The sequence below is a fragment of the Taeniopygia guttata genome, chromosome Z (genome assembly GCF_048771995.1).
Source record: "Taeniopygia guttata chromosome Z, bTaeGut7.mat, whole genome shotgun sequence".
Taxonomy (NCBI): domain Eukaryota; kingdom Metazoa; phylum Chordata; class Aves; order Passeriformes; family Estrildidae; genus Taeniopygia; species Taeniopygia guttata.
The window spans coordinates 4,451,257-4,467,704 of NC_133063.1; the positions used below are offsets into that span (position 1 = coordinate 4,451,257).

Here is a 16,448-nt window from a genome sequence, read left to right on the forward strand (position 1 = left end):
TGTGGGTCTTCCTCTGAGTCCATCGCTGGGATGATCCTTTCCCCACCTTCCCCTGGGCTCTCTTTCTCCCTCCCCAGAGGCAGAGCTCACTGTCCAGCTCCATCCAGGTCAGGTCCTTCATCAGCTGAGCAAGAGGAGGCTCTGCTGCAGGCATGGCAGGTTGGCTGGCCGGCCACACCGATAGGTTATCAATAGTAATTAATTAAGAATGTAACAAGGTCGTGTATCTGCATGGAGCAGCTTTTCTCTGTGGATGAGGGACGGGTGCTGACGAGGAGATTGTGGTAGGTGGCTGCTGCATGGTTGGGCTTGGGAAGGAGCTGTGCTGGTGCTGCCACTGGATGCTGTTTTCCAGAGGAACCATGGTCAGGTTTTGCTCCTCCTCGGAGCTGAGCATGAAATGAGTCTTCTAGAGAGTAAAAGGAAAAGAGAATCTTCCTCAGCCCAGACTGAGCACTGCAGAGCCCCATGAGTGAAGTTTTCAGCCCTTCTTGTTCAAGATTGAATCCATGTAGAAGCGGCAGATCTTCAGTCTTTTCTTAGGGTGTTCCTCAGCAGGGTGACTTTGTGCTGGCTGGTGTGATGTCAGCTGAGACACCTGCACCATTTCTGACCCTCTTCTGCTTCTAGTTTTTGTTTGCAAAAGGGCTGTCGTGTGCTTGCTTCTGCCCATCCTCCTGTTTGCTGGTGGCAGTGATGGGATTGCACATTAACCCTTCAAAAATGAATTTAATGGGAAAAAGCCAGACAATTTCCATCAACCACCTCACTGTCCAGCTTTGCAAGGCCTACTGTCCTCCACCTAATATTAAAATAATTATGGGGGTGAAGAGAAGCTTGGAAATTGTTAGTTGAAAGAGGAATAAAAGGGGAAGCGCTGAGTTTTCCTTAAAGAGGAAAAAACTCTGGCATGCAGAAGAAGAGAAATATGACCTGGATATGTCTGCTGCAGTAGCTAATTTTGGGGTCTTTTTGTTGTTTACAGCTTCTAGCACTGAGGGCCCCAGCCAGCTGTGGGATGGGCAGAAGGTTTTATAGCTCATGTAGTCAAAATACGTCCTGGTGTCTGTAAGAGTGATGATTTGTACCAGCTGAAGGTAGAGGGAACCTCATGGGCAGGGACTCCTTCCACAATCCCAGGGTGCTCCAAGCCCCATCCAGCCTGGCGTGGGACATTTCCAGGGATCCAGGGACAGCTTAGCTGCTCTGGGCACCCTGTGCCAGGGCCTCCCCACCCTCACAAGGAGGAATTTCTTCCTAGTATTGACCTTTTGATGTGCTCATGTGATGCAGGAGGAGAAGTTGTGTTTTTGTTTATAATGAGAGGCACCATCAGTATGGGTATGTACAATAGAGATTTTTGTCCCTTTTGGGGTGGGCTTCTTAATTTTTCTGAAAATGGATTTGTGCCTTGCTTGTTCCCATTATGCTTGAAGTGAAGAGTGAGGGGTGGCCCAGATACAGAGAGAGTTTTGGCTGAGTAATGAGGTGTCAGTTCTGGTCCTTTTACAAGGGGAGACACAATAGGTGAGTTATCAAAACACTGGGAAAACGAGAAGAGATTGGAAAAAACCATGTGATATGGTGGGGTGAAGCTTCAGAAGTTGTTTAGGCATTTGGGAGACGATTCATGAGCTGCAGGTGAAGGATCTAGGACAAGCCTCAGTTGTGTGGAACGAGGAGACAAGCTCTTGGGGACAGGATTTTCCCAGTGATGGATGCTGGGGAAACCCCACAGCTGTTGTGAAGGAGGGACCACTGATATGGGAGCAGGAGAGGTGAGACTGGAGGGGCTGGAAAGCACCCAAGTTTTGAGCTTAACTTTGGAGAAGCGAGGCCAGAAAGTTTTTAAGTCTTCATTTTTCCAGAGAGTGCAGCCAGGACACTGCTGGAGCAGAGCCCTTTGGGAGACAGGGTTTGGGGAGGCCACCAGTGTGGGCACCTCGTCTGGTGTGTGCTGGGTGTCACCTTGCACACAGGCAGGGCTGGGGGCACTGCCTGTCCCCTCCTGCCCATGGCATTTCCCTGGCAGCTCTGGTGGGAGCAGTGGAGCAGGGTGTTCCTGCACCTGGGCTCTGCTGCCCAGCCAGACCCAGCAATGGGTGGCCTCGTGGCCGTGATTCCTAATTAAAAAACAGGGAGAAACCTGAGGAGCATGAAAAGTATAAGCCCAATGCTAAAGCAAACCAGATGCTGCTCAGATCACGATGCCCCACGGCCCACTGGAGCGAGGATGTGGAGGCCTGTCACCTGTAGCCTGCTTGGGGGTGGCAGGGGGGCGAGGGGAGGGAGAGCACAAGGCAGAATAATCCCTTTTTGGTTTTTCTTTTTCCTCTGGAGCGTTTTGGTCTCACCCCTGGACAAAAGCAGGATAGTGTGGTGTGTCATTTCCTCCCCGGCAGCCATTCAGCCTGGCACCATGTGGGCTCTGCCACCCCCTCCCCTGCCCCGGGCACAGATTGCTCCTTGTTCCAGTTGTCTGTACCACCCAGGGCTTCCTTTCCAAGTTTTCTCACACCCTTTTATAGCTGTGCAGAAGAAAGCTTTAAAGCCACACAAAGCAGGAACCAAGCAGGCAGGAGGGATATCTTTAAAAACCAGACGTGTTTCTCTGCAGAGCCACGGTGGTGGAGAAAAGCTGGGTGAGCTCTGGCGGTGCCCAGCATGAAGAACAGGTTCAGCCCTTGTCTCATAGCCAGGGGGGCAGCTGGCCATGTGTGCTCTGTATCCCTGACTCTTTAAATGTGAAGTCAGCTCTTCACACCCCAGGTTTTTTTTCTGATTTCAGGTCCCAGTAAAGGCGCAGTGACAGGCTGGGAGAACCAGGTCCTGAGCGGGGTGAATCTGAGCTGGGGAGCACTGGATGCCCTTGCTGCAGACCTGGTTGGGTGCAGTGGTCCTGATGCTCTTGGTGAAAGCATCAGCTACAGTTGTGTCTTGTACATTTTGGGGATGAGGGAGAAGACCAGCTTTCCTGTTCCTCATGCACAGAAAGAGCATGAGACCATCTTGATTTCTGTTTTCTCATGTTTCTCTTGATCAGCAGCTCACTTCACCAAGGTCCTGCCCCAGAGGCAAGACCTTTCACCCTGACCAATTTGCTTAGGTGGCAATCAAACAAATGACCTGGAGGCAAGCAGCAATTCATTACAGCCCTCATTTAGCATGCAATAAAATGTGCCGTATACCTTGTCTTCTGATCAATAAGTTGTATATTATACACGAGTCAATGTGTTTACATCACAAGGAGGCTTCTCACTGCCTCCTTTCTGCTGGGCTCTCTTGCCCTGGGATGATGGATCGACGCTGGGATGATGGGGAGGGATATTGTTAAACAGTAATTGGTTACTGAATTATTTAGCTGCAGAATCCCTGTAGCAGCAACACCGCCATTCAGCACTTAACTTGCAACTGTCTCAGCTGAGGAACAAATACAGGGCCCTGCAAGTGCAGTGGAGCCGAGGCAGAATAATTCTGTAAGACTGTGCTTTAAAGAAGAGGTTTTTCAGTTATTTTGACAAGAGTAGCCCTATGCAGTGGGAAGTGTATGCTAATTGCTTACATGCTGCAGCCTTTTAGTTTGTAAGCTGGATTCTGCTGCTTTGATAAGGAAAAAGTGATGCTGATCCATTGCAGGTTCCCCAAATTAAAGGTGAGCATCTCCCTGCGCTCTTTCACTCCAGTGGTGTTAGCTGGAGGTGCAGCTGATGTTGTATCTCTTGTGTTCCTGTCCTGGGTCCCTGCAGGAAATGGGCTGATTCACAAAGCAGCCTGACTGGTCAAGACCCTGATTTGATGCTCTTCTTTTTTAACTAAAAGCCCAAAGCTTTTTATTTTGCTCCTGTGGGTGGATGATGAGCTGGGAGGGGGGGTGGGAAGGAGGGGCAGGCTGTTTGCAGGGGATTGTTCTCAAGCTGGTTGTCCCAGCAGCACCTGGTGTTTGCCATGGCATGGGCTGTTCCCTCACTGCTTTGTTTGAGTTAAATTTGGCACTGAGGAATAGGAAGTTCCCCTGATTTAGGAATGAGGAATGTCATCCATGGCACACCCCAGAGCAGAAGAGGGTCTCCCTGAGCATCACCAGGGACCTGCAGCTACAACTTTTCCATCCATCATGTAGGCAAAGCCACTGTTGAGTTTCCCAAGCACAATTTGGTTATTGCTATTAATTTTACTAACTTGCTCCAGTGCCTGGCATATCCAGCACTGGGGCAGGGCTCTGCTTTGCTTCATAGGGCATAAATATTCTGCTCAAAAGTCCCAATGCCCGTGTCCAGTTCCACAGCAGGAGGCTTGATGCTCGCCAGTCCAGCCCAGCTTTGTTTTTCCTCCCCTTCTTGCAATTCTTGTAGCGCTGTGTAACCAAGAGCAGGATCCAGCCCTGTGATTCAGACCTTCCCAAAGACACATCTCGGGGAAGATTAATCTCCCTAATGGAAGCTGGGCTAGTGACAGCTGTGACTTTCAAACCCTGGTCCCAGATAAACCAGGGAGATCTGGGAGGCTTGTAACTTTCTGAGCAAGTGATGTATAAAGCTAAATAGTTACAATTAACTTCAAAGCATGAAACAGTCCAAGCAAAAACAGTTCAAGCCCCCCCCAAAAAAAGAAAATATTTCTTCCTAGATTTGTGTTAAAGATGAGTTGACTTTTGTGTCACATTAATATAAAGACATTGCGCCTTTAATATAAAGAAGATTTTTTAAAAATTCTGAATTGTAATGGGTAACTGATAATGAACTGATAACTTTCCTTGGAGTAGTGTGGTTCTGTCACTGGAGGGAGCTGCCTGAAGCTGGTATGCTAGGAAACAGGGTTATTTTTGTGTAAATCAGTGTGAGGTCACTTAATTAAACACAGCCAGGGCCTTGTGGGTCTCTGAGCAGTGGAGTGGTGGCTGAAGCAGAGGAGGTGGCAGGGCTGGTGCAGAGGATGGGGACAGAGCCTTTGGCACATCCCTATAGACCTGTACATGATCTGCCTTGTAGCTGTTGGAATCGGGCATGGATGTGTGGAGGGATGGATGGAGAGCATGGCAAGACCACAGGGAGCTTTAAACTTTGCCCATCTCCCTGTGTGGGTTTTTTTGGGGTGCTGCCTGGACCCTGTGCATGCACCCCAAGCCTGAGGAATCTGGCTGGTGCTTCCCAGGCACCCTCCAGCAGCTCTGGCTGTGCGGCCCCACTGTCTCCTTCCTGCACGGAAATGCCGGGTGAGTTTCTTCCGAAACAAACTCCACGTTGGCAAGGCAGCCCCGTCTCTGCTTCACGCATCCTTGCCTTCAGTGTGGGGCTGGAGCTTGCGTCCCAGGAAAATAATACATGTCCAGGAGGCCAAGACAAACACTGTCTGCCTGCTTTTTTTACAACCTCTTGTTGCTCCTCCCAGCCATCACCACTATTCCCTTAATAAGGGACTTTTTGATCTCCAGAGGGAACTTCCTCACTTCTCAGGGTTAGAACCAAGGTGGTTGGCAAAGGGAAGCCCTGGAGAAACAGGGAACTCCTGCTTCCTGCAGCCCTTTGCATGGCAGTGTTTTGATTTAGAGCCTCATTTTGGTTCAGAACTGAGGATGATCAGGTTTTTAACTGCCAGAGGGCAGAGTTAGATGGAATATTGGGAAGAAATTCTTCTTTGGGTGGTGAGGCCCTGGCACAGGTTTCCCATAGCAGCTGTGATTCCCCCTGGATCTCTGAAAGTGTCTGAGGTCAGGTTGGACAGGGCTTGGAGCCACCTGGGATAGTGGAAGGTGTCCCCACTGATGGTTGAAGTGGTGTGTAAGGTCCCTTCCAACCCAAACCAAGCTGTGGTCCTGTGGAAAGGACTGTTAGGTTTTAGTGGAAATACAGCCAGTGCATTTTGATGAGAGGTTAGATGCTCTAGCTGCCAGCCATCTCCCCCAGGACTGTGCCAGCAGCAAGTCTCATCCTGGTGACTTCAAGCACAGACAGTGGCCCCAGAACCCCCAGGGCCCTGTGAAAACCCTACCAGGAACATTGGGTAGATGCAAATGATTCAGCCCAAATCTTGGGACTGCAGCATCAACATTCTACTTGAAGCCCCAGGTTCTGGTATGAGATGATGGGGTGGGCTGTCCACCGTGGTCAGTGGACTGAAGGGGAGAGCAGGATGAACTTCTGTCTTTGTGGTTTGGAGTAGAATCTCAGAATCTTGTCTGCCATTCAGACTTAGAGGCAAAGAAGTAATTTGTTTAAGCCATGGGAATTTTTTTCGTTTGGAAACTGCCAGGGGAGTTTTGAACCTCCAGGGCTTGCAGTTCCAAGTGTGACAATTAAAAGTTTGGGGGTATTTAGTGAACTCTGCATAGCTGTTTTTCCTCTTTCATAGCTCCATCATACCTTCTAATTAATTCCCTTTAATTGCTTTTAATTTCCTTTCCTCCTTATTTCTCCTTCTGTATAACTAGTGCTGTCATCCTTTTAGTTTGCCTTTCATGTTGGAGACTCTCTATTTGATTTCGTTTCATCCACATTGTGTCTTGCAGCTATTTCATTCCTGGAAAGCTCCAGCTCCAGAGATAAAATCTAAGTGGATTCAGAGAACCTGAAAGGATCGCATGCTTCATGGCTTTCCCTTCAGTAATATGGGAGATAAGCAGGATGTAATAAAGGATCCGTCCCTCCTTGGAAAAGGGCCATTTCCCGTCACCTGTATTTTTGTGGTACCGTCATGCCAGGGATGCTCTTAGTCACCGGTGACAAGATAAAGAGCCTGCTGGTCCCTGCTGCTGGCGGGTGTCTGAGGCTGGAGCGGGCCCCTGGGATGACACACTGTCTCTTGATTTACCATCTCTGCCCTACCCAGCAGCATTCCCACTGCTGGGACACGGCCCAGCAGCCTGCTGGCAGCCCTGGTCCCTGCCGGGATGGAGGGGACACAGGGAGGGTGGCAGCGTGCTGGTTTTGGCCAGATAAGGTCAAGTTATTAAAATCTTGACATTTATCTTTGAGAGCTTTTGGTTTTAATGTGCACCAAGGGTGCTGTGTGTTCTGGCTGAGGTACTTTCCAGCCCGGTCAAAAATAAAAAATAAAAGCGAGCAAAACCTCTTTTGTACGCTCAGAAGAGTCCTGAGGGGCTGGATGTATAGGTGACTATCAGCAGAGCTCCATGTAATTTGGTCAATATTCACCATCTGAAGAGCTCCATGAAAGCTGGTCAATATTCACCTCTTGAAGAGCTGGCTGCCGGGTGGGAATTGTAGATCAAAGTTTTTCTTGAATGGGAATCAAGTTGCTTTGTCTAATCGAGCATTTTTTTCTCTGCTGCTTCTCCATTCATAATGGTATTTTAACACAGCCTGCCTTGATGTTTTTCACCCAACAGAGCTAAGTGGGGGCTTCCTCTCTTTCTTTTTCCTTGGAAAAAATGACCAGCAGCATCTGGTTCTGTCTGGAGTTGGCCCAGTTGCCTGCTTTATGCTGTAATGCTGGTAAAACCCTGGAGGAGTTAACACTGGGATCATGAGGAATGTGGCTGGAACTGTCAGCTGGAGGCTTTGGTCGTGGGGAAAGTTGCAGTACTCTGGCTGGGGAGCAGAAGGTAGCATGGAGCACCAAGAGCTGTCCTGGTGTGAACTGGGGGCATGCACCTTTGCTCAGGTTGGGCTGTGGGGCAGTTCTTTAGAGCCTGTTGAGGAAAGTTTGGGCTAATCAGGCTGCTGGAAGGAAGGAAACTGCTGAATTTGTGTGGAAATTGGTAGTAGAGGAAGCTGTGGGAGGAACGTGATCCCAGGACTTTGAGGTGCCAAGAAGAGCAGAGCTATAGACAAACAACTTCTGCCACCAAAAAGACTGACTCACACTGCCTTGGAAGTTTGTAATGGATTATTGGTGTTATTTTACTGGCACTGAGAATGGTAGTAGAAGTGGTTGAGCCTTGGAGGGTCCCCAGGCAGACCTCCCTGAGTCAGTAGCCTGTTCTGGTGAGTGTCTGTCATGGTGAGTTGGAGCAGCAGAAGGAGTGGGAGACACTCAGGGCTGGTCAGAGAGCTGTAAGGTCTGTTTTTTCACATTCCAGCAGCCTGAACTCCCTTTTAGGAGGATACAGGACTAATGAGGTTTTAGTGAAGTGTCCCTTTTTGATAGGGGAGAACTCCCAGATCTCTCTGTCCAGGTGGGACCAAGCTGTGGGCAGGAGCTGGTGGCCTCCAGGTTAACCCTGGGGCTGTCCCCGCTGTCTGGGAGCCTGGGACTGAAGTGGCTCTGGGCCAGGCAGTCACCAGGATGGACTATTTTGCAATAAACTGATCTGAGCACTTTGTGCCTTTGCATTTGAGTGTGAATCATCCTAGCGAGAGCTGAGAGTGAGCAATCTCTGGGGATGGCAGTGGGGCAGGTTGTTGGCAGCCCCGGGCTGGGTGGTGGTTATGGGGGAGCCTCTTGTCCCCATCCTGTCTGGGCATGTCCTTGTGGCTGAATGTGGGGACGGCAGCTGCATGCAGACTTGACCTCTGGTCCTGAGAGCAGCATCTTCTTGGATCCTTGGTGGAATTAGGGAATAATTGAATAGTTAGGGTTGGAAGATCATCTTCTCCAACCTACTGCAGTGAGCAGAGATGTCTTGAAAAAGACCAGGTTGCTCAGAGCCCCACTCAGCCTGACTTTGAACACTTCCAGGGATGGAGCAGCCACAACTTCTCCGGGCAACCTGTGCCAGGGCCTCACCATCCTCAGTGTAATAAGTCCATCCTTCTACCTAGTCAAAACCTACCTCTAAAATCATCATTGTGATAGGCCCTGCTAAAAGGTTGGTCCCCATCTTTCTTAGAAACCTCTTTCAGCTACTGGCAGGTGCTCTAAGAGAGCAAAAGGGTCTCTTTTCTCCAGGTGAACACCCCCAGCTCTCTCAGTCTGGCTCCAGAGCAGAGGGTCTCCAGCCCTTGGAGCATCTCTGTGGCTTCCTCCAGCGTGTCGAAGCAGCAGGAGTTGGAGATCCTTCTCCAGGGTGTGATGAGGAGATGCATGTCTCCTCTTTGGCATAAAAAACCACCGCAAAAAAGTTTTGGGGAGCCAGCCTTGGGCTACTGCCCCACCCTGGGAGCTTGGCAGACCCTGCATCCCCCCGAGCCAGACAGGATGCTTTATTTCCTCGGCAGCCAGGCTCCCGGCCGAGCATCCCTCGGCACTGTGCTCCCGACTCTTCCCGCTCCCATCTTAATAACCGTAAAGATCGGGGTTGCCAAGGTCTTCCCGTTGCTATAGTGAGATTAGATAGGGCAAAGTGCTGCATTCCCTCTGCTGAGGGGAGAAATCACTCCCATCCCTTCCCTGGGCTTCACCAGCCAGGCTTTTTTCCCATCCACCAGCAGCTACTAATTGCACCTGAAAGACATGCCACGTATTTCACTGCAATTAATACTTCGTAGCTTACAAAAAAAAAAAAAAAAGGAATTAAAAAAATAAAAATTTAATTATCGAAGCATTTTCTCCTGGAACCAACTTAAAGAGGCTCTCCGGCTGGAACGAGTTTACAGTGCTAAACTGTGAAGTTAAAATATTTATCTTCATAAACACGTCACTCGAGCCGTGCTACTCCTCACAGGGTCATTAGCAAGAGGCACGTTAGTCCAATCAGGAGGTGCCTGGGAGACAGAGATTTGCCTTTTGCTTCTGGGCGGGGTTAGGAGATGATTTATTAAATGAATTTGAGAGCTGTGAGTCTGGCCAGACCTCTGAGTCAAACCGCTGTAGGAAAAAGAAAAAAAAATTCCCACCAGCTGGAGCTTTTGCAGGCAGAAGATGGGGTGCAGTCATTTCAGTACTGTTGGTTTGCTGATGTGGAGGTGTTCTACCCAAAAACTCCCGAGGACGTACAGCAACTGATCCAGGAAACCGTCATCTTGCAGGAGGTAGTTTGCATTTTAATTTTCTTAGGTTTAATTCTAGTTTTCTCAGGTTTTATTTTCACTCTCTCAGTTTTTGCGTTAATTTCCTTGGTGCACCTGCAGGGCTTGGGGTGGGTTTATGTAAGAATTTAGGTTATATTTCCTTGAGTGCAGGAGCACACAGCTTAGGGTATGGCATGTTGTCACGCCCCTCCACCTCCTCTTTTGGGTTTAAAATGTTGATTTTGAGGCCATAAAGTTTAACCCCTATAACCCAGTACCAGATATGCCCTGGAGAGTGATGCCTGTGATCCTCTCAGTGTGTGGGGAGGGGATGGGGGGTTTAGGTAATAGTGTGTTTTTTGGACTTGAGATTGCTTTTTGTGCATGTTGGGTGCTGGCATGCCAGAACATGGAATGGGGTGAAGGACATGGGTCTTTTGGAGGTGTGGTGCACTTCCCAAAACTCATTTATTTTCTGGGGAGACAGAGGTGTTTGTGTCTGTAAACCTCCCTGCTCCTGAGAGTGGGGAGGAACATGCAAGGGAAGAGCTCGTGGTGGCCCCATATCCTGGGAGAGGGTCCTTGGCTGGTGACAGTGGCAGAGCCTGGTAAAGATTACTCAAGCTGTAGATCTGTCACTGTGTTTTCCCCCTCTGAAATCCCCTTCTACTCCTTGGATCCCCATCAATTTATTTATATAAAATCACATGGGCAATGTCACAGGGTCTGACCAGGATTGTTTTAGGGTCTTGCACCTCAGCTGATGCATGGGGTTCACCCCTTGCTGCAGCTTGGGTAGGGGGGAGAGGAGTTGAAGAAGTGTGTGATACTTGCCAGGCAGCACAAGTTCAGAACAGAGAAAGGCAAAGAGCAAGATGCTCTTGGTGGTGTGGGAAGTCTCTTGTGTCTCATCCTCTGAGCAGATGTAGCCTGAGCAAGGACAGAGATACATCAGTCTTCTGTCCCAACAGCAAACCTCATCTTTGAGTGAAGGTTTTGGAAACAGATCTCCTGAGCAGCACTTGGAGCTGTCTTTACAAAGAGGACTGTTGCTAGAGACCCTGTTTTCTGTAGGAAACCAGTTCTTGCAGACATTTTCCAGTAGGTCCCACTTTGTGCCATCTGCCCTCCTCTCTCCCACTCACTGTCTGCCGACCTTCCCTGGATGTGCTGAGTCTCACAGCCCAAGGTGTCTGTCAGGTGGGCTTTTCCTTTCTTTGCTGGCAGAGTTGGAGTAGCAAACATCTCTTAATGTTCACTGTCTGATCTGCTCTGCTTCAGCAACCTCAGATCTTAATTCCTTCCTTGCTCCTACCACTGGTCTTGGCTTGAGGGTGGACTGGGAAGCACCCAGTGCTCTCCAGGTGCTCTGTTCACCTGGGTGGTTTTTTTTTGGTTTTTTTTTTTTTTTTTTTTTTTTTTTTTTTTGACAGGTCTGTCATGATTTCATTTGATCATCTTCTAGCAGTGATGGCACGGGGTGTGCTCATCACTGGTCACTTAAAGGAGGTGTATTTGAGGGTTACACCCTGCTGGTAACTGAAGAGCTGATAATTCTGTGACAGGGGAGAGCCCTCCTGCCAGACAAACCCAGATCTTTTGGCTGCAGTAAGACCCAACCACCATTTCTGGGGAGTTTTATTGGCTGCCCTTTTCCAGCAGAAGGTTCCTGCTGCTTGCAGCTGCCACAACGAGCATCCTTGGCTTACAGGAACCTTTTGAAGGAGCTGCTGCTTCACTGTGGTGATGCCAAGCGTGGCATTGTAGCCAGTGTCCCAGACAGGTGGACCTGGATGGTTTCTGGGCTCAGTCCTGTGCCTTTTTGATATAAAACAGAGGAGGGAATCCCTGGTATGTGCTCCCAGTTTGGCTTCTGTGCCAGTGGAGTTGTGACTCTGCATGAGGAAGGCACCTGGTAGAATCTTGGCCCTGGAATGAAACCCACCTGTGGATGTCCAGGTGAGGAAGTCTCTGGAAAGCCACAAGGGCATGGTTGCCCTTGGTGGAGTGAGTTTATTACAGTTTTTGGGAGAAGAGTGTTTTGGGATCGTGTAGAACTTCCTATAAGATTCCCTAGGGGTTCCCCGGGATGCCTAAAACTTACTGGGGATTTTTAGGGAAGAACCAAGAGTATAGGAAATGAGGGATCAGAGGGCTGGGGAAGAATACATAAGGGAAAATAAGGGGAAAAGCAGAATAAAAGTAGCTTCCCTTCGTCTGGGGATAAAGATGGAGATGTCATCCCACAGCTGTTGTGAGGGAGGGAACTTGATGTCTAGGGGTGTATACTGGATGCTGATGGCAGGAAGGTGTCTGGGCTTATGGTGATGAGCTCAATGGTGGATTGGTAGGGGGAATGGGAAGGATCCATAGGCATCCATAGGCTGTAAGGGAGCAATTCCATAGGGTGTTGTGAAACTACCAAGGGCTTTTGAGTGTGGGGCATGTCATGCCTGGAGAATTGAGTGGTGCTTACAACTAGCTTTTTCCATGCTCTGTGGGAAAGGGGGTGATGTGTTTGAGCTCAGCCCTCATCCAGGCTGAGAAGCAGCAGATGCCCATGAGCAGGTAGGTACCAGCCACAGTGAAACCATCTGTGTGTGACTTATGCATTGGGAATATGGGGAAAAAGCTGGGAGCAGGGAAGGAGGTGAGCCTTTTGGGTGTTGCAGGGCACTTGGAGCTGCTCTGTGGGTTTTGGGGTGTCCAGCTCTCCGGCACTGTGGCTGGTGCTGCCAGCTGTGGTGCTCATCTCCTGCTCCCTGAGCCGTGCCAGAGGACATGCATTATGCATGGCCACTCAAACTCTCACCCTGTTGCTTCTGATTACAGGGAAATTACAGGTTACTGGGCCAGACTGTGCAGCCGGTGACGTCTGTGGGGCTTTGATGCCCCGAGCAGAATTCGGTCAATGATGCATTGCTAAGTGCAGGTGCTCGGCAGCAGCCTGACCTCAGCCCCGGAGCTCTTCGTTATCCCAAGCCTGGATTTCACAGGGAATTTGCAAGCTCTGAGACTTGCTTCAAATAGTTTGTATGGTTTTTTAATTTTTATTTTATTTTTTTACAGTCTTACAAAGCTTTGGCAAAGAATCTGTTCTGGGTGCTGCTTCCCGTGACTCAGAGGGTAAATAGCAGTTGCTCTGCTCACCTGGTTTGCTTGCTAAAAATGAACAGGGAGCAGTTCAGGGGCTTGTTTCCTTCTTGTTTCCTTCTATTTCAGGCGAGTTCATCTCTGATTATGGGCTGTCAAACCTCAGAAATTCCTAGCTGCCTGTCCACTCTCTAATTTTTTATTTTATTTTAAATGAAACAGGAGAGGAACATAGCCCTCTTTCAGTGGAAAGTCATAAATTCTCCCAGGGGCAGGTGGATTTTGTCCCTGTTGTACAGCAGATGAGGGTGCATGCCTGGGTAGAGGTACAAGCATGGAGAGCAGCCCAATTTTTTGGCAGTTGACACTAAGTACCAAGAAGCTTTATCATGAACACATCAAAATATTTACATCCAGCTCCACAAATTTCCCTTGGGCCATTTGTTGTGATGTGTTATACTGGGAATGTTATGAAGAGGAGGGCTGTCTTTCTATGCTACTTTTAAGACCTACCAAACTGTAATTATAGTCATTATTTCAAGGCTGTTTCCCATTTTGTGGCAGGCAGAAGGACAGGGCTGAATGATGAAGGCGTTGGAGTTGGTGTGGATTTACATGCTGTCAGGGCTGTGCTTGGTGTTGGAGGAGATGGGGAGGTGCTGGTGTGAGTCTGGAAGGAAGTGGCTGCACAGTCTGTGCTCTCACAATCACAAATACACACACAAGCACCACTGCACACACTTTTATATTCATGTTGGACCATTGCCCCATGTGGTGTGGGACCATGATGTGTCCCTCTGCCACATGCTGGAGCTTGCTGAGATCACCTTGGCTTGCAGGGGACTGGGATGAGATGGAGCATCTCTGCCATGGGAGAAAGCTGGGAGAGCTGAGAGTGTTCAGCCTCTCTCCAGGGAGACTTCAGAGCCCCTTCCAGTGCCTGAAGGGTTTATGTGGAAGATGGAGACAGAGTCCTTAGCAGGGGCTGTTGCAATAGGACAAGAGATAACAGTTCTAAACTAAAAGAGAGATTGCTTAAAGTAGGCAAAATGGTGAAGGTTTTTACAATGAGGCTAGTGAAACACTGGCACAGGTTGTCCAGAAAGGTAATGCATGCTCCATCCCTGAAAACATCCAAGGGCAGCCTGAATGGGGCTCTGAGCAATAAGGTTTAGTTGAAGATGTCATGGCAGGGTGTTGAATTAGATGACCTTTTAGTGTCCCTTCCAGCTCTAACCTGTCTATGATTCCTCCTGGATCCTGCTGTCAGTCAGCTCTTACTTGCAGCTGGGAATGCTGCTGATGTCCACAATTGCTGCAGAACAGGGAACTACAGACAGGTCAGCTTGTGGGAGGAAGTAAGGTGAGGACAAATGGCAAAAATCTGTTGTTGAGGGAGGGCTGTAATACATCCCAGGAGGTGAGAGTTCCCTGGGGGGACACTGGGGTTGTTTCCCTCCTTTGGCCACTACCTGCCTGTGTGACCAAACAGGTTTTGTGTTTGCCTTGCTTGTGGAGCATATCTCTCCTTTTCCAGGGCAGGGATTGTTTCTGGATTGTTTTTGATGTTGCAAGTGAAGCAGTGGTAGCTGGCCTAGCATGATAATATGCCCTCCTGGCAAGGTCTGTGGACCTCTCTGTAATATGGTCAGGGAATTGTAAGGATACAACATTCAGGCAATGCCCAAAGCCAGTAGCTGTGGTTCTTCTGATGTCTCTGTCCTTAAGGAGGTGGAGGATGTTAAGGTCTGCAGTGAAATGATCCTGACTTACACTGATTATCCAGACTTTTAGATAGTTGCCTCATAAAACTTGCACAAAATGCCAGATTCAAAATAACAAATAGCTTGGATTTTCCCACTTTATTTTCAAATACAAGGAGCCCCAAAGTTTGTTACTTTGATCTTTGAAAATTTTATAGAAGGCAGCGATGGATCGGCATGGGTGGGACAGTCACCTGGAAGGAAAGAGGTAAATGAAGGAATTTTTGGGCAGTTAAAAGGAAATGGGGAGCCTTGGACTGCTGGTCATCCAGTTAACCTAACTAGAGCCAAGGAGTGTCCATTTTCATATAAAGGGTGGTCAGACATTGGAAGGGGCTGCCCAGGGAGGTGTTGGACTCCCCATCCCTGGAGGTGTCCAGGGAATGCCTGGATGTGGCACTCAGTGCTCTGGGGACAAGGTGCAGGTCAGGCACAGGTTGGACTTGATGGTCTGTGAGCTCTTTCCCAACCTGAATTCTTCTGGGATTCTGTGATCCCACTGGCACGTGGTATGTGTACAGTGTAGTTGGCAGGAGGTGGGAATGGCTCCAGAAGGAGAGGATTTGGCTATGGAATTGGCAGCTGAGGCAGGAGCACACAGCTCAGTCCACTCTGCCAGGAGGCTGGAGCTGAATGTTGTGCTGGGGCTCAGTTCTGATGATGAGCAAAGGACAAGTCTTAGGTCCAGCTGCTCCATGGGCGGGTTGGTGCTCCAGGGAAGAACAGGCTTGGGTTAATGCACAGTAATTCAGAACTGGGAAGGAGAGAGCTTTTATTCTCCCTTTTAAATCTTCTTTGAGTTCTTCACAATTAATTTCTGCTCAGGCTCCACGGATGACCTTGACCAAGCCACTCTAGGCTGAGTAACATGAAATTGATTTTGGTGGGTACGTAAATAAAGGGCTGGAATCTCTTGTTTACCTGGTCCTCAGCTGTGAAGTCCATAAGTTAATTCCATGTGAGACACTCAAGCACACAGGCTTGAGCATTCTTACATGCTAATTGAATTTCTGAGCTCTTATTTTCACCTGGGGAAGGAAGAGGCAATACTTTTCTCCCAAGCTCTGGGAGGCTTATGAAGCACCTGGGAATATGGGGGTGCAACAGCATGGAGCTTTTCAGAATAAATAGAGGGGAATTGGCCAAGATACTCCTTGTGATTGAGATTTGTAAACCCAGCTGATGCCCGTGATCATGGACTGCTGAGGGTGGATCTTCCAGGTCTCTGCTGCTCCAGCTCTTTTCTCATCTGTGGGTGGAGGTGGTTGGAATTTCAGGCTAGAAATCCTCAGGAGACCATCTGAGCAAGTTTATTTTGCTGTAGTTTTTTTCTTCTAGTCAAGGGGCCTCCTCCCTTCCCCTTCAAACCCTTCCTTTGCCCTGTATTTCCTCCTCTGAAATCCTGTTTCCTTCTTCCCACCAGGATTCCCTCCCTACCAAGAAAATCCAAGCTGCTTATTTAATGTTTGAGATAGATAGAACATATGATTGGAGGTATGGGAGGTATGGGCACCTTCATTTCAAAATGACTGCAGTGCCTCTGTTTTTTCCAAAGAGCTGCTGCCTGCAGTTACTGGCCTGGAGGAGGCTGGCATCTTGAAGAAGGTTTTTTGAAGGAGGTGACTCTGTGCTGGGATTCAGAGAGTGATGAAATGCATGCTGGTGATTCCCTTCTGAGGGTTTTCCAAGCCCTTATTCCACCTCCAGCAGTCTGTAGGAGTACCAGCTCTCATTTTTCCTCATT

At 48.9% G+C, this 16,448-nt stretch overlaps 1 protein-coding gene across 3 annotated transcripts in view; it reads left to right on the forward strand.

Moving 5' to 3' along the window:
- Positions 1–16,448, forward strand: part of ZBTB7C (zinc finger and BTB domain containing 7C) — a 153,757-nt gene that overhangs the window by 9,274 nt on the left and 128,035 nt on the right. Inside the window, exon 3 of one of the 3 annotated variants that reach the window (XM_072922035.1) lies at positions 6,506–9,869. The exons of the other annotated variants lie outside the window; for them this stretch is intronic. Within the exon in view, the coding sequence (XP_072778136.1) occupies positions 9,660–9,869 (210 nt within the window). The 5' untranslated portion in view covers positions 6,506–9,659. The remainder of the gene's footprint in view (positions 1–6,505; positions 9,870–16,448) is intronic. 3 annotated transcript variants of the gene reach the window in all.